The sequence below is a fragment of the Syngnathus scovelli genome, chromosome 15, assembly GCF_024217435.2.
Source record: "Syngnathus scovelli strain Florida chromosome 15, RoL_Ssco_1.2, whole genome shotgun sequence".
Classification (NCBI taxonomy): Eukaryota; Metazoa; Chordata; class Actinopteri; order Syngnathiformes; family Syngnathidae; genus Syngnathus; species Syngnathus scovelli.
In genome coordinates this window covers 5,549,587-5,575,076 of record NC_090861.1, presented here as the reverse complement: position 1 = coordinate 5,575,076, position 25,490 = coordinate 5,549,587, and the positions used below count along the sequence as shown (strand labels likewise).

Genomic DNA, 25,490 nt, shown 5'->3' with positions numbered 1-25,490 from the left:
CATACGCGTGGCGAGCCGGCAATTTGCAGACAAAAGCTCGCCGCCACGGCATTACTGTGGATTCTTTTTTTTTTGACAATGCACAAAGTTGGAATATATCTTGTTTATACGCAAGCAGCCTTTGATTAGCCTCCTTTGTTTTTCCGAACGCTGTGTGCTGTCTCAAAGAACAGAGCTGCCGAGATATTTCAGGGATAAAAAAAAGTCGCCAAGTACATATTTTAAGATGAATCTTTAAAATGTGTAAAAACCAAGCTGTTGTCTCTGCTCTCAAACACGATTATAGGCATAGCTGGCTAGCCAACTGCACATTGAAAGGTCGCCGCCTTTAGTGTATCGGTTAGTTGTTTGGTTATTAGACTTACGTTTGTCTCAAGATATGATCTCTTAACCAAACAACAAATTATATTTCCTGATCACGGGTGTCGCCGCACTCTGACCCTCAGCTATACAATTTCTTCTCTTCCATGTATGTTTCCCCGGTCTTAATTACCGCCATGTCGAAAATTTTACCCTGCACATTTGCATTTAGAATATTTTCCTCCCATAGGAAATTATATAAATTGAATGAATCCATTCCAGACTCGAAATCCATTCTATTTCATCTGGACTCAAGTGTGCTGTTTTGAAGAAACATTTGCAAGTGTGAGCCGACTCCGCCAAGCAGAACATTTTGACATTTCATCACCATTTTTTTTTTCTTTCTTTCCAGGCCACAACGAGTCAACTGGGTGAAGGTGGACGATGACGTGCCGTCCCACGCCGTCATCACCGGCGCAGACCTTTACATCGAAAACCTCAACAAGTCCTACAACGGAACGTACCGTTGCGTGGCGGCCAACTCGTTGGGGGAGTCGTACGACGACTACATCCTCTACGTCTACGGTACGCCCGCAGACACAAACAAAATGATTCCTTTTGTGTGAATGATGGGCGTTGCTGTGGGTTACTAGCGAGACGCTGCTAAATTCCCATGTAAATTTTCCGATTTTGCAACCCTGATCACTAATCACCGTTGTCAGGTCATTGAGCAAAAGGGCATTTCTCAGTATTGCCACGTACGAGTCGGATCCGCTTGCACATCCGTCCAAAGTAGGTCAATCGCTTAAGAAGCTTGATTTCTTCCTGTTGTTCTTCCCTCATCGTCATTGCCACATTATCAGAGCGCATTATGGCACTGTTGGAAACAATAACGTCAAGACCCCTCAGCCGCCACCGCCGCCCCCTCTCTCCTCAAGCATGGCATTACGCTCTAATGTGCTCGCTCTTCCGTGCTAAATGACTTCAATCTCACCTTCCATAGATAAATAATTTGCCGTCTATTGTCCTCGAGAATTGTGCAAGGCTTTTCTTTTTGTTGTTTTTTTCTCGGTTGTGAGAGACGCTCGACGCCTGACGGACACCGACTGAATAGGTTTTGTTTACAACGCCACGAGTCGTGCTAATGAGAAGCGCGGGGAAACGTGTTGCCTGTGTTTTTGCATTTCCATATTGCTGCGTTCAGGGAATGTAACGTGAAAGAAAAGAAACAACGGTGTCTACTGTTCGGGGTGTGCAAATCTCCAACAAGGCCATTTGATGCAGTCGATTTTACATTTTGCGCCCATTCTCAATCTGCCCCCGTCAAGTTTTCATAATAGTAGCAATATTATAATAGTATGTACCGCAGTCCCTAACTAGGTCCTAATTTGGTAGCACGCTTTATCCACCCACACGTCACCCCCCCCATAGTGAGCAAAACAGCAAAGTAGCTTATGTAAAAGCTACATTTGGCAACAAAAACAAAGTCAAACAACATTAGCATCTATCTCGGGATGCATAAATGCATTAGATTAGACCACCTGTAGTCCCCCCCCCCCCCACGAACACAACATATCACATTATTTCCAAAACAAACAAAGATGCCTAAAGCCTTCACATAGGACGATATAAAGAGTTGGTTGCAAAACAACGGCCGGACTTCAGAGTTCCCGCTGTATGTGCGAAAGTTGAAATATCTATCCCAAGGTTGTGATAGTGATTGAGAAGAAACAAAATAACAAAGTAAAAGTGAAAAACATTTTTGTAAATGGAATAAAATTCATATGAGTGTTTTAAAAAAAAACTGCCAGTATTGGCAGGGCAATTAATTGGTTGGGCTCTAATTACTGGCGATGCTAGAGGGTCTTGCAGTGGAGGCAATAACCCCCCCACCTCCCCCCTTCCTGAAATATGGTTTAACCCCCACGGGTGCCAGGCCAGATAATTGACTTTTGAGTATTTTAATAATAGACTTTTGGGTATTTTCCAATTTGTCTGTGAATTTGTATCCACATTCCGACGCATTCCTCATAGGGAGCATATAATTAATCATCATCAGCATTTTTGAAAAGTTTTTGGGGTTTGTAAAAAAAAACTAAAAATGTTTTGAGGACTCCCTAAGACAGGGGTGTCAAACTTAGCATCATAGTCATGGTTTCCTTCGAAGGGCCATTGAAATTGCCAACCCAAATAAATGTCTGAATGTCTCAAATTATACATCGTGTACGGTACTCAACAAACTACTGAATAACTAGATAAATAACGTTTTCAAAACAGAGACTAAGAAAAACTGTTAACATATTTTAAAGATATGAATGGTAATAAAAATTGCTGGCAATAGATCTATTTTTTAAAAGTGAAAACAATTAGTAATTTTATTATTGACATGAATTTGATGCACAATTTGTCTTCGCGGGCCACATAAAATGATGTGGCGGGCCGTATCTGGCCCACGGGCCTTGAGTTTGACACGTGCCCTAAGCTATCCTCGGGTTCCCTATGCCCCCCCCAACGTAAAAAAAATAAATGAATCCTAGCGCCGCCAGTGGCCCTAATTACGAACTAACAAAGACGCTCTAAAAAAAAACTCAAATTAAGTAAATTTGGTGAACAAAAATGAGTGGGCACTTTCAGCAGGACAGACACTGTCGTGACCTGTTTTTTTGTTTTGTTTTCTCTCCTCTATACTGGCCATTTGTTGCATAGGAGCCACAATAGCAAGGCAAGCCCGTGTAACTCAATGATAAAGTGCAACGGGCGCCTCCAGAACAAATGCGGCTTGGCCCCTCTAATACGTCGGATTGCAGCCTATTGTGACCCCCGCGTGATGGAGAGCACCGCAACACCGGCTGACACTAACAACGTTAACGGGCCAACAGAATGCCTGGGCTATTGCTCGCGGGGTGTCGCCGAATGGCCCCGACTTCGCAGGGGTGAGAAAACACAACCATTAGGCTTTTCCCTCTCGCCACCAGCCAAAGGCTCTCGGCTTGTTTACTGGCGTCCAATAACTGAGTTTCCCTCCGCCGCCGCCGTGGTCGCCTCCCTTCTCTTCTGTCTCCCGGGTCTTACTTATTGGACTGCTTTACATTTCCCCTTCGTTTTAAAAGCTCTCGGGAGTTGTGCCCGCATCGTCTCGCCAGCCACTTAAGTCTTGCGGAGGTGTAAAAGTGCCAGTTTGAAATCATCATTAGCGGCGTAATTAGGATTCGATTCTGGACTCAGGACTTCATTAGTGGCGTTTGCATGAATTTGCTGCCATTATTGTGGGAATTTGTGGCAGCTGTCTGAAAGTGACCAGCTCTTCTCTGCCAGCTTTCCACCAAGGCTGTGTAAAAAGGGCCTACTGATGATCCCAAACATCTGCCAGTCCCGACGCACTTGACAACAGGATCAAACAAATTAGACAGCGCCGCCCCCAAGCTGGAATCTGTCTGCCAGCGCACTGGCGACCCAGCGGACTCATTTTCCCCTCTTTGTGTTTTCGTCAAGGTTGACTTTAAAAGACGCACACGGCTGACGATGAATTAAAATGGTGTCCGGCTCACCCGAAGCTCTTCATCTGTGCCGCTGCTCCGGGCACGCCTTCTCTTTGAATGAGTCGACTCACTTGTGCTGGTTGTTCAAGATTTACGTGGAGCATATCCGCCCCGAGGCAAACAAGCCACTTTCATATGAAAAACAAACTCGCTACACTCGTCGGAGACATTTACCCACGGCGTTGTAACCTTTATTAACTTGATTAGCACCTCCATGCAAATTTGGGAGGTGATTATTTTCAATTTGCCTCAAACTGGCAGTCCAAATAATCGTGTTGGAAACCGTTGAGGATTGCTGGGGGAAAAAAAGGTGATTTTTCGCAGCTAATCTGGAAAATAATTTAACAATACAAGTAGTCCTCGATTTACACGTGTTCGACTGACGAAGGTGAGCTAGTGGGGGAACCCGCGGGGGCATTGCCTCTCACTAAAATATGCTTGGAACCCCCCCAGGTGCCAGAAAATTCACTTTTGGGTATTTTTTCTTCATTATTATTTTTGGAAGTGGGGGTATTTTTTTCCAGCATTTTCTTCCTTCAGCCACAGGGAACATATTGAATGATAATCAGACTTTTTTCGAAGAATTTTGTGGTTTTATAAAGACATTTCGGAGGAGTCGGCAGCGCCCCGGAGATATCCATTATTTCAAATTATTTTTAAAACAAAAGTTAATGAGTCTCCGCTTCCGAGTCATTTTTTCCCAACAAGCTGATGTGTTTTCTTCCTTGATGGCGCCCGCTGTGTGTTGTTTGTTGTCGGCTATTCCCTTCATCTTTGAATGCACTCGTGTTGTCGTCACGCCATCAAACATTGGCCTGGCCCTCTCCTCTTTCACTCTTCATCCTGCTGATCACCTCCAATGTATTTGTCTGTCAAGACGGCAGCGCACGTTGCTCATTAAGAACTTTAATCACTCCTAACAAGCGTCGTCTTGCTGCGCCTAGTCGGCGAAAAGCCAAGCTGTGAGGCAACCCGGCCCGGCCTCGTACAAGCCTGCGCATTTCATATTTTTCTTTTGGTGCACTCATTTGTATCCGCCCCCCTGTGAGTTTGTCATGTATTTGTCTTCTCATTCAGATGCTCCCACCACCACCCCCAAACCCACCACTGCCACCATCTTCATCATCACTTCCTCCTCCTCCTCCCTCCACCCCGAAGCCAGTCAAGGTACAGTATCGCCCTCGACTTTTTCTATCGTCGATTCCGACTCCGAACGATTCCATTGGAAATCAAACTCCGGGCTGTTATGAGTGCACACCCAGAGATGGAAGAGATATCGCCACTTTCTTCATCAGCCCGAGCTGTGCGCGGTGCGACGCAATCAAAAGCCCGGCTGACAGCTCGCTCGATTGGAACAAATCTCACGAGGCCGGGGCGCGAATCACGGCCATTGTGCTTGATTATGCCGTTCGATTGGATTAAAAGGAATGCCTATCTGCGCCGGGGGGTGGGGGGGCATTGATTGCACCAGGGCGCCAGGCATCTAGCCACTCGCACCGACTTCTATCTCGTCGGCACCGACGGGCTGATTGACTGCGAGATTCGCAAATGATTGCACTCGTGTGCCTAATAAGTCCGTTGGGAGTCATACCGCTGCAAAATAGAAAGCAATATTTATAAAAACAACAATGCCGGCAGCCCTTTCTTTGCTCTACTATAAAAGGGGACGGGGCGGGGTGGCCTTTACATTCCTCCTATTATAATTACAGTTGATTTCACGTTAATGTGGAGTCTCTGAAGTGTAACCGTACCCCGCCCCAAGTAATTCAAGAAGACTAGCAAACCTATACTGTTGATGTGCTGCTTCCGTGAGTGAAAACACAAGTCGTGCTCATTCTGCTGTACTCCATTGTAATCGAGTAACTGTTATCTATTTGTGTGGTCGACTTAATCAACTTGAGGAGAATTGAAGAGTTTTCACATTTGAGTTGAACTGCTTTCCGTCTTGGCCACCAGAGGGCAGTATAAGACATGCAGCCCCCGGTACAGTGTCAAGATCTCAGCAGCTCCTTGCAGAGGATAAAGATTATAAGAGTCAATACTTATGCATAGTTTGCATTTGAAAATATCAGATGCTTAAACTGATCAAAATTAGTCAAATTAGATTTGTGTGTTTTCATTTGTGTGTTGCATTGAAGCCATTTTTATCGTATCTCATGCTCGCTCTCGAGTCAAAGCTAAATAAATACCGGATGACATCTTGTACTTGTATCTCAAAAGTACCACAGTAAATCTTCAAGACAGGCAGACTTTATGCCTGAAATTCCAAAAAGGCCAATGAACAATCTGCGCGGCCGCTCGATATGCGCGCGTGCACGCCGCCCAATCGAACGCAAGCTCTCATGTGCGAAGCGCCAATGTTTTCAGTGGGAAGCCAAACCCATTTACACTTTGCGCCAGATGTCCTGTCCTCACGGGCCGCTACCAGGGGCATTCTATGATTATTACTGTGTGTATGGATTGAAGGCAGCAGCGGGCTCATATGGCCATAATACACTCTGCCAGTTGATTTCATTTAGCCACAGCGGGGCTTCACAGATCAGAGACTGCCAAATGAATCTATCAGAGTGCTATTGAGGGCTTTTTTTTTCCGCCATCACTTTCCCATTAGACGGACAAAATGGAGCACTTTAAAAATCTATACAACCCCAACACTTGGTCCCTAAGTGCGTCTCTGTGTGTGCAGGTTGTGGGAAGTCAAAACATTGGCAAATGTCAAAATGATTGTTTTTGCACATTTTTCAAGTAAAAACATTGGCAAATGTCAAAACTATTGTTTTTGCAAATTTTTTTTTTCTTAGGTCATGACAGGGATTTCCATTTAGTCACCTCCCAGGACCCAACACGAGGTCCATTTACACCTTTACGTTCGTAAACATTTGAAACGGCAGTTTCACCGGAAACGCAGTGTACATTCGCGACACAAGGACCCTTCCGCCTTAATCAGCATTCATCTTTTGTCCGATCTCTCTTGACCTCACCCACCCGTCGCCATCGACACAATATGACAAATCATCGCCTTATTTAGCAGCCCGCCGGGGCGAACAATGGCCTTTAATTGCCAGCTGAAGGAAATAGATTATGAATGTGCGTCCGATGCAAATCAGACAATCTGGAGGTGAGCCGGCGTGGCGTCTTAATTGATGGAAGAGCCTAAACGAGGCTGATGAACCAATTCGCCGCAGTCAGGAAGTCGCAAATAAATATCTATTGCCTTTGTCAGGGTCTTCAATTGCATAAACACCATCTGGCGACAAGGGGGCGGGGCGGGGGGGGTTCACACGCTTCTGTTGTATCAAAGGCGAAAATAATATGAAGGATGCCCCCCTCCACCAATCCATTTTCAAATTGGAGTCAGTCGACTCGAACTGATTTGATTAAGGTAAATTGCAAGCATCCAACATGGCGTCATGTGGCATACGGGACCTGGGTCGCTAGCTCGCTTTGTCGTATAGCGGCGGGATGGAAAACACGTCTTCTTCGGGGTAGCCGTGTTTTACACCGTCAGCAGCTCACGGATGTAATGTATTCATTGTTGGAGCAAAAGCGCAATGACTCAACAACTTAATGCCCGTCAAAGCTCCGAACCTGTAAACAAAACTCTGGCCCTTGTCAAAGCAAAGCCAGACATTTTTCTTCTCCATCAGAGAAGCTCTGCGGGAGGTGGAAAACACTCAAGAAGATGGAAGGAAATGGCAAAACGAAAGCCAAATGGAGGAGGCGGCTCTGTTTGGAAAAGCCATCAGATGTAAAGAAGTCATCACGTTTGCCAGCGGGGGACGCTGTTGGCATTTGGGTGCGGTCTAATGCATTCATGCGTTTAGAATTAGGATGGGCGTGTAGTTATCGGCGTGCGACATGTTGGCAAAGGGCTCGCGGCAACGTATTGTGGAGTCCCGCATGGTCCGCTTCTAGTCCCATTTCGATTTCTGCTATTAGATGCTTTAGTTTGCATGCAGACTTTGGATTTTATATAATTGGGTTTTTTTGTTTATTTGTTTTTTGCATTCAGATGTAGGCATCGTAATCAGTGGCTTTAAAAAGTTACAATGTCATCAAACGGTTGACACAACACAATAATTGTAGATGAATTGTGGTCAGACACAGCAATGCGTGTGCGCGTGTTGCTTCCCTTTAGCCTGTTGTCTTTTTGTCGTTTGTTCTCAAATGCTTGCTTATGTTTGTTATTTGTTTTCTTCCCCTCCCTCCCTCCCTCCCTTCCTTCCCTCCTTCCTTCCTTTATTTGCATGCCGTTTCTCCTCTTCCACACCTCCCTCTTGGTCCTCCACCATGTCCTCTCCTTGTGTGCTCACTCAGACACTGCGCCCAGCACTGAACCTGCAGCTCATGGTTGGTATCTCTACTTTATTATTTCTTTATTTTTTAATTTTGGGGGGTTTCCTCCTGCATCTGCTGCATGTTTATTAAAGTACGCCAACGTGCAAATGGTTGGACTCGTCCCCCCAGCTCCTCGTCCTCCCGTTTATTTCTGTGATGCTAATTATGTCGCTAGTTTGTCATCTTTATAACAAGTCTGTGACATGTTTTGGTCGTTGAAGTCAATCTTTTTTTTAATATAATAAATGTTAAAGCAAATTGTAAGAGCAAGTTAGACTTCATGCATTCAAGGAGCACAGGACATCTCAAACGCCGATGAAAGACATCAATGAGTTAAAGATGGTGCCAAAGTATTACTTTCATTGGCCTCAGCACAAAAATAGTGGACACCATAGGAAAAAATAGAAATCACTATTATTTACATTTTATATATGCATTGAATGCCGCCAAACTAAATACTGACCTTGTTTCCTTTTTCACTCTGTATGATATTTGGAGCTCAAGGCTTCCATTAGGCCAATGAATCACCTCAGTGTGTACAGCGGAGGCTGCTTATGTCACTCATTTGCACCCGTGACTGACACCGCGTCGGAGCGGCGCTGACCGCTGAGACTCCAAAAGTCTTGTTGCCATGGCGATGCTCAGCTTGTTGTGATTTGAGGAACCAGGGGACTGACACGGAACGGCCACCTTGTCCATTTTGTTCGGTGACGTGAAGGGACAGAAGCGTCCAGCTTTCCATTTTAAAATAGCACTGCGAGCAACAAGGCACATTTTTTTCCAGAAGGAGACTGAGGGTCAGAAGAAAATAAATATTGGATCGTAGAAACTGTGGAGTACAATAATGAAGAATTTAATATGCTAATTTTAGCATTGCTCTTTGTTTTAGTCATTTCTAACAGCTTTTTCTCAAATGTTAACAAATTTGTAGATACGTTTGTTTCGGTGGATCCTCAAATGTTAATAGAATGCAACTAAGTGGCCAATGTGGTGTATAGTCCTTTTATCCAAGAGGAGACTGTGGGCAACAAAGAAAACAGAGTGCTGCAGGAAAGAGGAGACTGTGGATGATAATACTGCTGCAAGTTATCAACTGTGATAATTTGGCCATTTTTATTCCAGTATCGAATTATGCGGTGCAGCAAAGTGGAGACTGTGGAGCATGCTGTTTATACGTGATTATTTTGGTGGTTTCTAGCCGCACATCAGCACGCGTTCCAATGACGTCTCGCCTTCTCCGGCTTCGATCTGCTCACTCTTAAACAAAAGGGCACGTTAGCGCAAGATGTCAGCTCCTAGCGTAGCTGACGGCTAGCTCGGAGCCGATTAATTTCCTGTCTGGAGAGGTGAGCACATCTGCAAGGGTTGGGCGGGGGGGGTGGCGAGGGAGCTAGCGCACACCTGTCAACACGGCTGTCAGCAAGCAGGAGAAAGTAGCCCAGATAATTGAGCGGCGCCGCAGGACGGAAAACGCCAGACTCGGGAGAGAATGCGCCGTAATGGCCGCCAAGCTCGGCGGGACTCTCAGGAAGACATTTTGAACACCGGGACGCCATTAACAACAGCAGTGAGACAACACGGAGGATGAGCAAACATGCTTTGCGAGGAGTGTTCCTCCCTCTCCTCTCGACACTCTCTCCAATTGATTTTGGATTTTTTTTTTTGTTGTATTTGGCTTTGACTTTTGTCTTTCAGATCCAGTTAGTTTTAATTCATTTTTAGAGTAGATATATTGGTCTAATCTTTGAAACAGTTTTAGTGTTACTTTTAGTTATTTTTTATGGAGTATTTGGTTTCGGGTTAGGCATATGCATATTCTTTATCCTCTGCAGTGAACAACTAATCTTACTGCATTCTACAGCGGTTGTGAAAATATTTTTCCTTGGCTTTGAGGATGGTCAGGGAACAAATGAATTCATACCTAAAGGCAAAAAAGTGACATCAGCAGCCGACAGTCTTTTTTTTTTTTTTTTTTTTTTTTTTTTTAACCGCCGCATACAAATGGTTTTTGTGCCAATCGTCACTTTTGATCATTTCAGCAAGCAGACGCTTCCGGATTTGCCATCCGCTGTCGAATGTGCCCATCTGTCGCGCGGCTTCTGTTACCTGCTGCAAATGAGACACCTGCGGGCGTTCTTGCCAACTGTTTGTGCGCCACCAAAAATGCTTTGGAATTATTTTTTTGAAATGTTCCTGACGAGTCATTATGCCCCCCAAAATAAATCCTCCATACATCATCTAGCCAATTTTTCTATTTGCTATTTTACGTTTCGTTCGTATCATACATAGGGCAAACCCTGTTATCAGAAAAATCGGCTTTTCATGATTCAGCCAGCCCACTTTTTTGTCGACAATGAAAATAGCCCCAGCCGCTACAGTATGTGACAATGTATTACATGAATGCATTTGTGTTGTGATGTGTCAATAATCAAGCTGGGCCTTTTAGCGCTGCGCGTCGACGCTAATAATAAAGCGCCTATCTTGATTGTGGCTTGTTTACACCGACTTCCCGAAAGCCTAATTTCTGAGGCATAACGCGCCTCCTTCCTCTCAGGTGGCGCGTAATGCTCCAGTAAGCCGTATTACCTCGGAAATTACTTGGAGCCGCTGTCCCGCGCACGCATAAAAGCGCTCGTTTATCATCGTATCTGCGTCCGGGTTTGCCAGTCGGCGACGTGAAAGCATTGAACGCCTCACGCTGGCGGCCAGATGTTTTCATTCTTTGTTACAGCTGACAAAGCCAAAGTTGTTAGTATTAAAGGGGACATATTGTATTATGGAGGATTTGTGTTTTAAAGGCTCTTTAGGTCTCGAGAGGAATGCAACATCAAACCGAGTAAATCTTTTTGGAACTGCTCATTTCCGCAGGCGTATACTTGGTAAAACGATTGTCGGTAGTAGCACGTATTGGTGCGGTTCGAATGAAGTTGACAAATTGTTCTGTCAGTTGTTTACTCATTCAAATGGGGAGGCATGAAAAGTTAATGAAAAAGCTCATCCGAGAGGTCGAGCGCAGAATCTTGCCATAGGCTGTTTGTTGCTAACTTTCAAATGCAGCCATTTTTCTCTCATTCAGGGGAGTTGGCACACTTCCCAAAGCCGGCCGGGCACAGCGAATGTCTGGCGGCCACGCGTGTTAACGCAAAGCCTCCCATGTCATTTTGCCAGGCACCACAATAAACACGGCCTCACCGTGTTGTTACAATGCAGACAGTGGACAATGTCCTCAATTCCGTCTAATTCTTTTTTTGGTTTTGTCATTCTTGAGATTGTCACCTTACTCACTCGCATCTTTTTAAGTTAAGTGCTTGGGGAGAAAAGTCAGCTAAGTGTGAGCACCCAAGTGACGTTTAGCTCAAGCGGCCTCCGTAATGGATATTTTCCTGGCAGTCCACTTATAGGCAGCTCGCTAACAGCGGGAAGGTTACATTTTTGCGAGGGTTGATAATCATACCTGAGAGAAGCCCCTCCCCTCACTCCCGCCTGCCCACCATTAACAGGACTGATGCACATCGCCGCAATGAGCCACAAACTCATTTGGCCTCGGGAGCCGCGGCAAGTCCTCGATGCGTCGGAGTAAGTCACTCCCGAGACCACTAAAAGCCATTATTAGAAGGTGTTTATCGAGCTCGCCGCGGCCTAGAAACGGCGCAATATCCCGAGAACGCTTATAGCCCGTAATTATATTACATTTTGGATGAAGACTGGCCCTGATTAGACAAATGATAAATGAGTCCATTAGGGAAAAGATACACGGTTCCTCGAGTGCTAATGGACTGTTGGTTTATTCCTGGAATGACTTTGAATGTTTGCTTTGAGATGGAAAAAAAAACCGTCAATTTATAGTAAAAAAATATCTATTAAAAAGAACCACTAAATTGGTACGGACGGGAAGGTCGCTGATGTTTTTTCAAAGGTCATACAGCCATGAAATATGCAATAAACAAAAGAAGCTGAGTAAGCATGAATAGGCAGAAACAGAATCCAAAGGCATGTCATTGTTTTTTTAATTGTCTTCAAATGTTAAACAATTGTCCAACTTTCAACTTCATTCTCGCCAGCATTTCCCGTAATTAAAGCACCTTCTGACGTCGTGCAAAAAAGTCAGTCTATATGAGAGCGGCGTCGCATTGTGTCGCGTCGCGCACCACGCGACAAGGAGAAGCTCGAGGTGACATTTTCAAATAGGTTCAATGAATAGGTTGCTGGCGACTTTAATTACATTTACTCTTTAGGCGAGAGAGAGTGGATCTTGACAAGGCAACGTGCTCTTATGACACCCCGCCCGCCCACTCGCCGCTCGCTGATTGCCCCTCTATCTGGCGACGGCAGCGCGCGAGCACGTCAGCCAAATCACCGATGCTTAATTAGCAGATTAGCAGATCCAATTAGGAGATCTCCTCAGTCTCAAATCAAGGCCCCTGTCAGCCCGTCCTATGAAAAATGAGATCCTCCACCTTGGCACTTGTGTTCTTGCATTGCTGCCACTCTCTCTGTTTATCCCCGTGGACACTTGGAGAACTGCCCTGCTTAATCGTTTGTCTTTCAGACGTATATTAAATAGAGACCTTACTGGAGATGACAATTTGGTTTGACCTGGAAACAGTTCATACGATATATAGATTTCATGACAAACCCCAAAAAGCGGAAATAATATTAGTTTTGGGCTTTTCTTGGCAGAGGATAAAGAATATATGCATATTGATATAAGCTGTCTGTATTTGTTGCTAGGTCCTACGTTCAAATATAACCTGTTTGTCATTATGGCGACCACACTGCTAGTTACATCAACCAGTCTGAGGTGTTTTAAATTAGATGTTAGCATAAAAATAGTGGGCTGGCTTAAGAGAACGCTAATGCTAAACACATTCTCTTGGTGTCATTAGTCAACTTCAACTTTTTGAAGGAATTTTTCATAATCTGTCTAACTGCTGCTTGTTGAAAAGTTCACCGCCATCCTCGCTTGCGCACGTAACCAAGCGACGACTGTTGAGAAAAATAAAACTAAGCAAAAAAATATATATATGCAGAGGATATTGGAGTGATGTTGTGGCAGTACACATCTGACTGACTGGAACTATCCCTCAAGCCAAAAATCAATGTTAATGACCATCTGTCCTGTTCACCTACATCGTCTAAATGGCACTATGGGGAAATGATGTCAAAATTTTTCTTCCTCTTCACCTTCAACTGCAGTTAAACGAAACGGTTTGTTTGGAATGGCAATGCCCCCGTCATTCTGCTCCCAAAGAAGACATTGATGAAAAGGCAATAAGTGCGTTTCCCCGAGCGCTAGCTGTAGTCATTGTGGAAAGCATTTGAGCTAGTTCCTTCCACAAATGTAGTGTCTTGCGCCGAGTGACAGTAATTGCTCATAAGTGACGCTCACTGATATGACATGCAAATTGCATTATATAGTTTCATCGCGGGCCAAGTGCTTTCAGGAAATGACAGCAAATATTTTCCAGCCGCATCATTATTAAATATGACATTCAGACAAACTTTATTGTCACGCAATGGCGTCCGTTTCTTAAACGCATGTGTCCCTTCCCTTGGTTCCCTCAAGGCCAGAGTCCACATTAACATCGTAATAGGAAACAATGTTAACGTAGAGTTGGCCTAAAAGCAATTGAATGTCAGACGGATTTCCGCTCGGTTTAATTGAAGCCGCTGCAGTGCGCTGAAAGCCAAATTTAAAGTCAAAATAAGCCCTTTGGATTCACCTGGAGGGAACAATTTTGTCAAGTGTGGCGTTGGTCCTCCCATATTGGCTGATGTTGTTCATCATTTTTCTCTCTTCCGTTTCTGGCATTCATTAGTAAAATGCAGCCTGGTCCTTCTGCTTCCTGGACCCGGGTCCAGCAAATCCCTCAGTGGGAAGGGGGTTAGCCAGCTACTACGGCTAATGGATGACGTGAACAGATTGCTAACAACTGATGGCAAGCATCCCTCATCCCCTTATTTCCCTTTAGAGTTTTTAAAAAAAAGAAAAAAATTATAGCCAAGAAGTTGGAAACAAGAAAGCAATGTGAAAACAAATTGAATGATTTGTTTGTCTCTATGACCTGTGCTTGACTGAAATCGACTGGGATAGGCTCAAGTCAGAAGAACAACACGCAGACGAGGGTTAAGCACTTGAGTTGTTTGGTTATGGTTGAGGTCTACAAAGATGGATGATTAGCTGAGATGTGGATTAGATATAAAGTCATTATCAGATAAAGCCGTTTGTCTCTCCACCAAAGCTACCGCACGCAGTGATTATGTGACTGTCTTTCTTTGTGGAAAGCCGTCTTTTCTTTTCATGAGATATTCTCCTGATGTGAATTGTTAAAGCCTACATTAGCATAGCCATTTCTCTCTGTCCTCTGTGTTCCTTTAATACAATTAACGGGGCTCCTTTTTTTTTGTCGTAGATTCTCGAGCCGGCGAGGGAGCCCCCAGAACGGTGGACCACGCGGTGATCGGGGGAGTCGTGGCTGTGGTGGTCTTCGCCATGCTCTGTCTACTCATCGTCTTGGGACGCTACTTCGCCAGGCACAAAGGTGACCCATATCAGTCAATGATTTGGCATATTTAGATACCAGCCACGCTCGGAATAAGTTATTCTTGTATCTTGTATTCTATTTTTTCGTGGGCCGCATTGTAGTCATAGCTTCTTTCGGAGGGCCATTATGAGTGTCAACCCAAATAAATTTATGAGCACCTCATATTATATACAGTAAAAGCTACAAAACAAACTGACGAATAACACGTTTTCAAATTAGACGAGTAAAAACTGGTCAAATATAAAAAAAAAAAGATATTATTAAAAGTGAAGACAATTTGTAAATTCTAGTAATGACACACGAATTCGATGCACAATTTGTCTTCACGGACCACATAAAATGATGTGGCGGGCCGTATCTGGCCCCCGAGCCTTGAGTTTGACACCTGTTGTAAGGGGTCTCTGAATGGAAACAAAAACTTCGAGAACCCCTTGCCTATGTGGTTTTCTCGCAGCTGGTTAAATCTAGGTCACAAAGATGTATGGTTGGTATGAAGACGGTACTCGTCGGCGATCCCTAATGAGTTCCAAGGGTGGAAGGTCAGGTGTACATGACAATGAAAAAAGAAGGTGCCAAGCATACCCTAGTTGCACTTCCTGTCCACATGGATGGTCAAAAGGTGGAATCAGCAACTTGAAAATGGCATCATTGCTCATTTTGTCGGAAAATCTGCTCAATGAGTTTCCAAGTGGCCCATTGCTTCAATTTCCGTTGACCCCCGCAAGGTCAGTCTAGAGCCACCGGAGAGGTCCATTTCCAAGGTGCGAGGCTCACCACATGCTGGGAGATTAGCATGATCAAGTACCGCAGGCTCAATTTAATCTTTGGTGTCACCTGAGCAGCAGGCAGTCGCTGACTAGGAGTACAAAGGGCTGGAAAATTCTGCCCAATTTCCAGATGGGTCCCGCTAAACAGGAATTTCGGAAATACGGTCACGTGGTGTGTCCTCATGCGGAATTATGAAACTTTCTCCCTCAGGTACCTACTTCACACACGAAGCCAAAGGGGCGGACGACGCGGCCGACGCCGACACGGCCATCATCAACGCCGAGGGCGGCCACACCAACTCCGACGAAAAGAAGGAGTACTACATCTAATCAAAGCAGGACCCCGACACCTTCAGCGTCCTCTTTAGGACGTGGCTGTTTCTGGGGGGACTCGGGGATTGGGGGGGGGGGAGGGGTTAGAGGGGATCTGAAATGGTCACCTTAATGGGTGGGAGGCGCGAGAAAAAAAAAGCAGTTTGTCTAGTCTCGTCCGCAAATGTAAGTTGGAATGTTTTATGTGTTGTAGGGAAAAGAAATCAAAGGATGGTTTTTAGGATGCGGACAAGAGGAGGACGCAGGGGGAGGGGGTGGGGTGGGGTGGGGGGGAGTCAGAGAGCTTCACCGTTCAGCACCTACCTAACGACATGTTTATTTTCTTGTTGATGTTGTCGAGTCCCCGACCGTTTGCAGAAAATTCTGTGCCTTGTTCGGATTTTTTTTCGTGGCGTTCACAAGCTCCCACCTTGGGTTTCTGTAGAGGGTACAAAAAAAATGACAGCCACTCCCCCCTCCCGCTCGTCCCCAACGACTACCGCTTCCTCTTTAACGTCAAAACACTTCATAACAATTGAGTATACTGTGATATATCTGCGACTCGGTTATGTCCCACCCCTTGGGGAAAAATGCAAGGAATGCGTCACCATATCATTGTACATAATAATGAGAATAGTTGTAGACTGTTGATGCCCCCACCCCACCCCACCTCAACCTCCGCACTCCCTGTCAAAAATGACCAACCACCGTCAGAGTATAATCAAAAAAAAGACAGCAAAAAAAACAATCTCTTTTGTTGTTTTTGAAGAAACTCATGTTTGGTAACCTCCGCCGGCCGCACAATGCCCACCATGTCATTATGTTGATTGCATATTCTGCACTGTGTTATTTTCATTCCCCCCCACCCCCACTGCTTTTTCCTCGCGACTTCTAATTGAGTCCTGATGGCGACACGCAACGGAATTCCAGTTTCCCCACTGGCACTGTATGAAAATTTCGAAATATTTGCTGTTGTTTTCATGTAGAATGAACTCCAGCCCATTTTGCACATGCTGACCAAAACAATTTACAATCTGTCCATACTCGGATTTAATCAAACATTTCAAATTTGTCTTCGGAAACGGCGAGGTCCACCAACGTGTATAGTTTGTACAAAAGCGCTACATTAAATCTTTATTTGGAAATATTTGTTCTTGACACTAATTGTCATAATGCCGGTGGAAGGTAAACTCTCCGGGACACTAACGACTTTATTATTTTTCTATGCTCCCCATGCTAGTGTGCTTTTTTTTTTTTTTTTTGCTTAAATTTATTTTCCACTTGCATGAATGTGTTGGCTGGATTTCTTCTCGCTCTGTTGCTTTTTTTTTTTTATGTCACCTGCCAAAGCGAAACAAAAAGTTTGTATTGTCAGTGGCGGCCGGGGAAACGCAGAGGAATGTCAGAATGTTTCCGGCTGACGTTGAGTTGCGCGAGTGGGATTTTTGCATGATGGCGCTAGCATCTTGAGGTCGGACCCAAGGTCCAATCGAACGTTGTCGTTTGTTTGTCAATGTGTTCACACAGAAAGCAGCATGCCTAACGACGTCGCTACCGTTCCATTCCAAACATTCCATTACTATTCAACCAGTTAGCCATCATGGCTAATTAAATGTACATTATTTCATAACATTTCGCAATCACAACAATGTTTTTTTTCTATTTTGAAACAAATTATAATTTTACAAAGTTAATACACTAAAGTACGCTGAAAACGACCGTAAATTTCTTTAAGTCAGAGAAAAACAAAAAATACATTGGGGCAATATTCGTGACCCTTCAACAAAATCTCAGTTCTTCGGGAATTCAACAATTAACGCAAGCATTTTTTGTTTCGGAATTTTGACACAGGTACATTTGAGTGTTAATATAGAAGCAATATTAATGTGAAATCAGAAAAATTGGAAAGAGTCACTGTCAAAACCTTTGTCCAGCTTTTGTTCTAGTCTGACAACTTCAATTGTGTTTTCCGATGAAAATGTTTGCTTTCCATTGGACAGCGGTGATCTTTTGGTCTTATCTTTCAACATCTGCTCTTATTTGGTCAAGATGACGTGGCAACATTAGCATCAACAAATAACCCCGGGTCGCTGAAAAATTATGTTGTCGTTAACGTCCCTTCAGAAAATCCTCTTACTGACTTTGTGGACACCGTCGATACTTTCCTGGCACGTTTGACAAGGTAAAATTCCTCATTACATACGATAGCTTTAATATCATCATGCACGAAGAAAAACAAAACAGTCACAACGTAGGAAAGAGTTTGGGGCATACCCCGCCCCACCCCCCACCCCCACTTGATGTTTTTACTAGAACGTGCATTGCAGATAAGATCCAAGTCCCTTCCGTCTTGATTCAGTTCGGCGTGAATACACTGTATATGTCCATGACTCTGTTTGTTGTTTATGCGGTTGGGTCAGGAACAGGAAAGGGTTCAAATTTGAACTTTGATGTTTTATGGTCAACTTATTATTATTATTATTATTATTAGTGTTTTTAATGTTGCTTTTTGAGAATCACGGAGAAGCAGGTTTGATTTTTTTTGGAATGAGACTTCAATCTATATTTCCCAATAAATGATAAAAAGGGATGACACTTTTCACCTAACCAAGGTTGCCGAGTTATTACACATTAAAATTGTTTTCAGATTTGCCCATGAAATATATTGAAAATTATTGTTCACAATGAATCCAAAGTATATTGAGTTATCCAGTTGCAAAGAAAATGGTCAGCAAGTATAAATTTGGGAACTAATTTATAAAAAAAAAAAAAAAAGTTATCTCAAATTTATTCAATATTTTTTAAGAGTTGTAAATCTGTTTTATGATTGATTTTTCAGATACAAAAAAATTGACCGGATTGACCAAATTTTTAATGGGCATTCACTCCCAAAATTTAAAACGTCATGCTTTTCATTTTTCAGATAAATTCAAGATGAACACCATCTTTTTTGTCCTATTGCTTTTTTTCTTTTTTTGCTTTTTTAATGGCCAAAAGTCATTCCGTATAGCTCTGTGAAAATAAATGGGTTTTAAATTTAAGGATTCGGTTGTATGTGAAGTGTATTTTCTACTAAATGTCCATTCAAGTTCAAAAAATTGTGTTGAGAATGTAATTTTTTAGTACATTTTTTTAAATACTGCCCTCAGGTTCATGTGTGACTTCATCACTTAAATGACATCAAAACAAAAACGTCCAACATGGAAATTGACGGCAAATTGGTGAGCTATTTAGCATCTGTGTTGTACATGCTTTCTGTATTTTTATTAATTAATATTTGGTGCACTGTAAAAGTTGTGCAAGTACTGCTTTTGTGTTGACATCAAGTGTACAGGGATGGGAAAAGTTTTCGTCGTATTAACTGTCCACCTCAAACACACTGACCGACCGACCGCCGCCTTTGGAAGCTCCCAAAAAGAAAAGAAAAAAAACAATTGTTTGGATTTGTGTCACCGCTCATTGTTTGTTTTTGTTTTGTTCTTTGGATTTTTTTTTTTTTTTTTTTGGTCTCTCAGCTGTTCCTGGGAAGTGTTCATGTGTTTTAAAGGAGGAGAGGAGAGCCACATTCCCATTCACATTTTGTATTGGTTCATAAATAGACATTTTTACAGAGAAAAAAAAACAATGAAGAGTTCTTGTCTTAATAAAAAAGAAATGATATCAATGTCCAAAATAACTGACATTGTTATTTTCTTACATTTTTGAATGACGATAGAAGGCAAATTTAAATTTAGTTTGTTTACTTTTTCAAACCCAAAAATGAAAAATATATCTCAACAAACAGAGAGAAACATATTTTGAATAATGATGATATATGTTTTGAATTTTTGGTGAGAAAATTTGGTCTATTTTGTTCTTTTTAAGATTTTTTTTATTTTCTATAATGTGAAAAACGTGACAAAAATTGATACATTTGAAATTTTGGATGACAATATAACAAAATTCAGAGATACATGCATTTCATTTTTGGAGTGAAAAACTCAAGTTAAAATTAAAATTGGCCAAATTCTCAAATTCCAAAACTTTCCTCTCTGGAAATGGATTTCTTGGTGAAGATGGTGAACTGTTCACCTAAACAAAAATGCAGCCAGACCGCTTATTGATTAGACCTCAGTCAATAATGATGAGAAGCGAATTTTAGCTCTTCTAAAAATGTATCCCTCCGTTCTCATTTAATGTCCGTGGCGCTTATATTAAGTATTCCGCTGACGTGTGGCGCGGAGGAAGATATTATCTTTTTAATTACATTTTCACCTCGGGCTCTCCTCGTAGCGCCCGTGGCGCAGCGTAATGAGCCAACATCTTAAATAAGTAAAGGTGATACTGCTATTGATTAGAAAGTGAGAACGGCCGGCTGGCCGGCTATCAGTCATTGAAAATGAACTTGTGAGTGCATGTTTAATGCGCACGCCAGTTGCTCTTTTAAAGAGCCATTACTCAATATCCTCCAACAACTTGCATAGAAATTCCATTCGCTGCACTTTAATTGCATTTGGATCGTCGGTATCACCTTATTGGTGACTGGCGCCGATTTTAAGAAAAGTCAGCAAGGACATCATTTCGGATGACTTCTGGCTACTTCTCGTTATATTTTCAACAGGCACCAATTATTTATTTGGCCCCTGATGAAACATGGAGGAATCGTCCTTGTTTGCACCGACGCTCCGTTTAAGTACGAGCAATTTAGCAGCGGCGCCAGAGGTCGTCGCCCCGCCAGCACCCGGCGTGATTTATTGATTGGGAAAGGGCAGACACGTCGTATGGAGCCTCGTTACGGCAACGAGGGTCGCCGCAATTACGCTCCTCATCTTTGCTCTGCAATCTGACGTTTGATTGGGCTCCAACGGCGGTGACTGTCAGTCGATGTCACGTATAAGCGATAGCTAGCGGTCGCGTCGGCTAAATACAACCGAAGGGTCGCGGTCAGCGAAGGAATGGTAAATCTTCAAGCGGCTTTGCCGGGCGACATTGGAGGCCTCACCACGTTTTATCAACCATAAGCCTGTGAGTGGAGTATCTATGCGCCCGGCCGGCGATCGACGCGATGACCCCCGGAGTCCGCCGGGAATCCGGGGGAATGGAACTTTCTCCAGGTTTTAGCCCCCGGGAAGACCTTGTGATGTGCTCGCTGAGCACAACGATAACGGCACATTTGCAGCTGCAGGGCACAAAAGGAGGAGCAGCCTCAAGGCCAAACTTCACACTGTGGCCTCGCTCCGGCTCGGGTCAAACGTAATCTTCAGTCTAAAAAGCGGCAGGGTCGCTCGACCGGTTTTGTAGAAAAGGACTCTGGCTCTCAGGCTGTCTCTGCTCGAGCACTGCCCCCATTGTCATAATAAAAACATTTTTTCTCCCACATAGGCAAAGTGGTTTCAAGTAAAACTAAACAAAAACATGCACCAAATCCTTCTTTAACAGCTCATTTCTATTTAAAAGGGCAAATGTGCGGTGTCAAGTCCGGCCCAAGATTAATGAGCGGCCTTTAGTTGAACCACACAAGGATGCTTAATGCACAAATCCATATTTGATGTGCTTCCATTATGTAGATGCAGCCTTTTGATATTCATTCTCATAGTTTCTATTAATTCCTCCAGCGGTCATTTACATTTATGCAAAGCTAACATTCATTTGTTTGTTTGCTTGCTTGCTTGGTGCATCAATTCTTGACGGAACGTTCTATGTTTTCTCACTTTGTCCATAGTTAGTGTTATGAAAAAACTCAATCTAATGTTTTCTACATTTATTTCACCACATGGTCTTAATTGATTTTTTTTTTTTTTTTACTTTTGATCTCTTGGATATGCTGCTTGAGCTCTCATGACCATTTTGCAGACGAAGTTAGCGGCAGCCGGGCAACAACACGGTAAGAATCCCAAATCTCAAACTGATTGATCCTATTTGCCACGTCCTCTATATAGCAAGGTGAATTAATCAAAGCGGGTTTGATTTATAGGCCCCGCCCCCTCCCTTTCTCCTTCTACTCTGGCTTCCTCTTGCGCCACACTGGCGGGAATTCATTTGTCTTGCTGATTAATGATGAGCAGCATATCCTCCAAACGCCGGCGGTAAATGAAAAGAGATTGGGGACAGAGAAAGAACATCCAGGTCCATTCATCCCCATCACATTCCGCCGCGTGTCCGATTTATCCAAAACTTTATTTGCATTTGATAGTTTTGGTTTTTTTGGGCTCTGAGGGAGGCTCAACAAGTTCCTCTGTCAGCGGTTGCCATGGTAATGAAAACTATACTCGGCATTGATTGTGAGACAGTATCGCCCATTCAAAGTGGGTTAGATGGGTCAATATTTCAGGGACGGGGGATAGTGCCCCTTGGCCACCCCCCTCTAGCTACGCCACTGACCCTCAACCAAAATCAGCAGTTTGGCAGATGTTGAAGAATTCTTCCAAGAAGAAGCTTCAAGTTGTCAAATGGCAATTATTAGCTTGATTGGGGGCATCCTGGTGTTTTGAAATATGGCACAAAAAGATTGTTTTTTTGTAGATTTCTGACATTTTGTGTTCCACCCACAAAATTGTGAATCGGTGATTTGGTGACTAGCTAAGCGTAAATGAACACATCTTCCCTGTCCAAACAAAAGAATGGCCTTAATATTTTTAATATTTATAAAAGGAGATTTTCTGCAAGCAAAATAACCCGAAACGTCATGTCCTTTTATGACCAGGCGTAGCGATTTGGAAAGATGAAGACTGACGGGTGCACTGAAGCGAAAAGGAAGGTCTTGCTTTAGAGTCAAATCTTAGAAAGAGTAATGGAGGAATGGCATCAGAGGACATTATACGGACGGCTCGGCTCGTCAAACTTTGATTTGAATTTCACTCTTGTTTTGGATGGCACACATGAGAAAACAGCCCTTGAACCGCAATTGGAACCTTTTTTGAAAGCACCTCAGATAACTTGTTTAGAAGCCAAGTGTCCACGGTCACTCCTGAATAAGATCCACCTTTCCATCACACCAATGTTTTTCTCATCACGCATGCCTGGGACCTGCGTTCACCTCACGCCCGCATTTTTGGGATCTCCACGCCACCTCGGCCGGCCTCCAATTTCAATGCGCTGAATGTAACGTGTGATATGCCAAGGAGGAAAAATATTCCAACAGCTTCAGATAAAGGCTGGCTTCTCACCTTTTGACCTGGAGGGCATTTCTGCTTCACTTGCTTTAACAAAAAAAAAAAAAAAAATGAAGGCTCTCCTGAGTTATCTTATTTTTCTTAGTAGGCTTGCCTATTTGGATGTTTTCACTTCAAGGTTAAAAAATGTGGAGATTCATGTAGTCTGTCCCTGAATGCAAAGACTCTCGCTTTAATGGCCTCAAATTGTCACCACGGACCTTTCCAATATATATATATATATATATATATATATACACGTTTCCTTTTTTTCTACTCCAAGTGAACAAAGCAAAGACACGCTTGGATGAGTACAGCTAAGAAGTGCTCCATCAGACACCTTTGGGATGAGCAAGAACCGAAACGGCGCTAAGCCAACATAACTCCATTTTGGAAATGTCTTCCAAGAATGCCTGGGGCTGTTTTTTTGCTGCCAAATTTTTTCCAGTTTCTGGTAGCCCTGTGTCCCAATACTTTTGCCCATGTTGGGTAGGATACAAAAAACAGTGTTTATCTCCTTTGGCCAGTGATGCGCCGCTGTACCTTGCTCAGCGACATTATTTGAGACTGTCCTATTTGGCTGGCTGTTTGGTTTATTGTGGTCTTGTTTTTTTTCAGCTTTTTTTTTTTGCAGCAAGCAGCCACAACTGTGCCGCAGTGATAGGAAGCACGGTGCAGCGCTGGGACTGAAGGCAGGCGAGCCTCTGAAAGACATCAAGAGCAATAAGGCAGAGAGAAGCTCTGAACTGAAAGTGTCCCTTTGGCCCGGCTGCTATGTTAGCGTTTATCGTGCTACTCTTAGCCCAATGACCTGGCGCCACTTTTACTTTCTTTTAACGGTGGACAAAAATACAACGGCTTTAAGTGATTTTGTAGAAAAACTACTCCCAAGTTGCTCTTTAGATTTGGAATCATTTGTGATTCTTAATTAATGCTCACCAATGAAATGAAACGGAAGGATTTTCTGCGAGGGCTTCATTGTTTTCCTTTTTTTTTTTTTTTCAAGATGATTAGGTCGTCCAATGCTAGGAAACCTTACTGAAAAATACAACCGTATTCCAGGACTCTTTTTTTGTTTGTTTACAACTAAACATTTGAGCTGAGCCAGTCCCAGAAAGGCAGAAGCAAAAAAAATCCTGGGGGTTCAATTATCTTCTATTTTGACAAGGTGCAAATTCACTTTGTTTTTTTGTCCAGGAGTGCCACGAAACCTTCACACCAGAGACCTCGGCCAAAAGCATGAATGGGCGAAAAAAATATTTGTACGTTCTTCCGTGTGGAATAGTGAGGCCCAGCTTCATCCAGACTTGGGCCTCAGGTACTCAAACACTAAATATAAGCTAGGTCTGATGCCCCTTTAGTATTTGGTGTAAACGTCTCATTTCTTCACCTTAAATGACAGCTGCTAAGTTGATTCATTTACTTGTGGTGTTGGATATCATTATTATGCATTATCATGCATTATTATGCGTATATGAGTACGTGTCACTCGGGGGTGGGCTGATGTGACTGTCACTTAGACATTAATGTGCTTTGATTTATGCCGCCGCCGGCACATTCACGCGGTTGACTTATCTGCGCTTGTCATCTGGCGTATTTGGTCACCATGTGACATTTTTGGGCGCCAACATTTATCAAGATCCATCGTTTCGATATCCTCTGCGTCGCTTTGAATTCTGGGTAGATGCATTCTCCAATGATGATGTACGTGCATTCACCCCCAAATGTGGGTTGTTCGCTTTCCGATAGTGTTGATACGTTAAAAGAAAATATATTCAACACAAGGATGACAATTTGTGAAAAATAATTTGCTAATGTGTCAAACTGTAGCGCCATCTACTGGCAAGGAGGACATACCGAAACAGCTTAAAATAAGGCAATTTTACGAGTTGCCTTGTTCGGATCCATGGACACCTTTTCAGTGTTGTGTTTTTGGCCATTTCAGAGTAACTAGTGTGTGGCTGTTGGCGCCATGCTGATTTCGTAATGTGAATCGATCATTATCACGCTAACAGCGTTAGCCAAGTTACAGTGGTGAGCGGATGATGGCACATCAATCCACAATGGTGTCAGAGTTGTGCAAACATTGGCATCTTTGCCCTTCCACGCCACCGCTTGCCTCCAGCGTTGGCTATTTTGCCGGCAGCGACCTCGGGCGAGATAATATGATGGCTCGCAGACACCTTGTCAATATTTTTGTCTTGGCTCAAGAGTGTGCCCGGCCCGGCCCGGTCCGGCCCGGCCGGCTGTTTACAGATATAACCGTTGATTTATTAATTTTTATCCCCCACGGGAGTTTGGCCTGTTTTTTTTTCTTCCATCCTCACAGCAAGAGGGCAAGTAGAGGCAAGTGTGCAGACAAGTTCCTGGCTAATGTGAAGCAGTTCATTAAAATCAAGGCACAAAGCTTCTATCAGCGGGGAGGATGCTTCTAATCAGTGCCCGTGGTTCGTCCGGCACTATGCAAAATGGAGAGGGCGCACTCTTCAAGTGCAATCTTTTCTAGGGGGCCGCTCGGTTGGCGCTAAGAAGGATGATTGCTTTTCCAGGGGGATGGAT

The 25,490-nt window shown here is 43.5% G+C and overlaps 1 protein-coding gene across 4 annotated transcripts in view; it reads left to right on the top strand.

The window, feature by feature from the left end:
- The window catches only part of cadm1a (cell adhesion molecule 1a), a 147,234-nt gene extending 127,757 nt beyond the window's left edge, over positions 1-19,477 (top strand). The window contains exons 8-12 of one of the 4 annotated variants that reach the window (XM_049742634.2): positions 713-885; positions 4,917-5,006; positions 8,157-8,189; positions 14,591-14,719; positions 15,701-19,477. In XM_049742634.2, the coding sequence (XP_049598591.1) occupies positions 713-885; positions 4,917-5,006; positions 8,157-8,189; positions 14,591-14,719; positions 15,701-15,819 (544 nt within the window). In that variant the 3' untranslated portion in view covers positions 15,820-19,477. The remainder of the gene's footprint in view (positions 1-712; positions 886-4,916; positions 5,007-8,156; positions 8,190-14,590; positions 14,720-15,700) is intronic. The other 3 variants (XM_049742637.1, XM_049742635.2, XM_049742638.1) reach the window with 3 other exon arrangements.
- Positions 19,478-25,490: the final 6,013 nt, after the last annotated feature.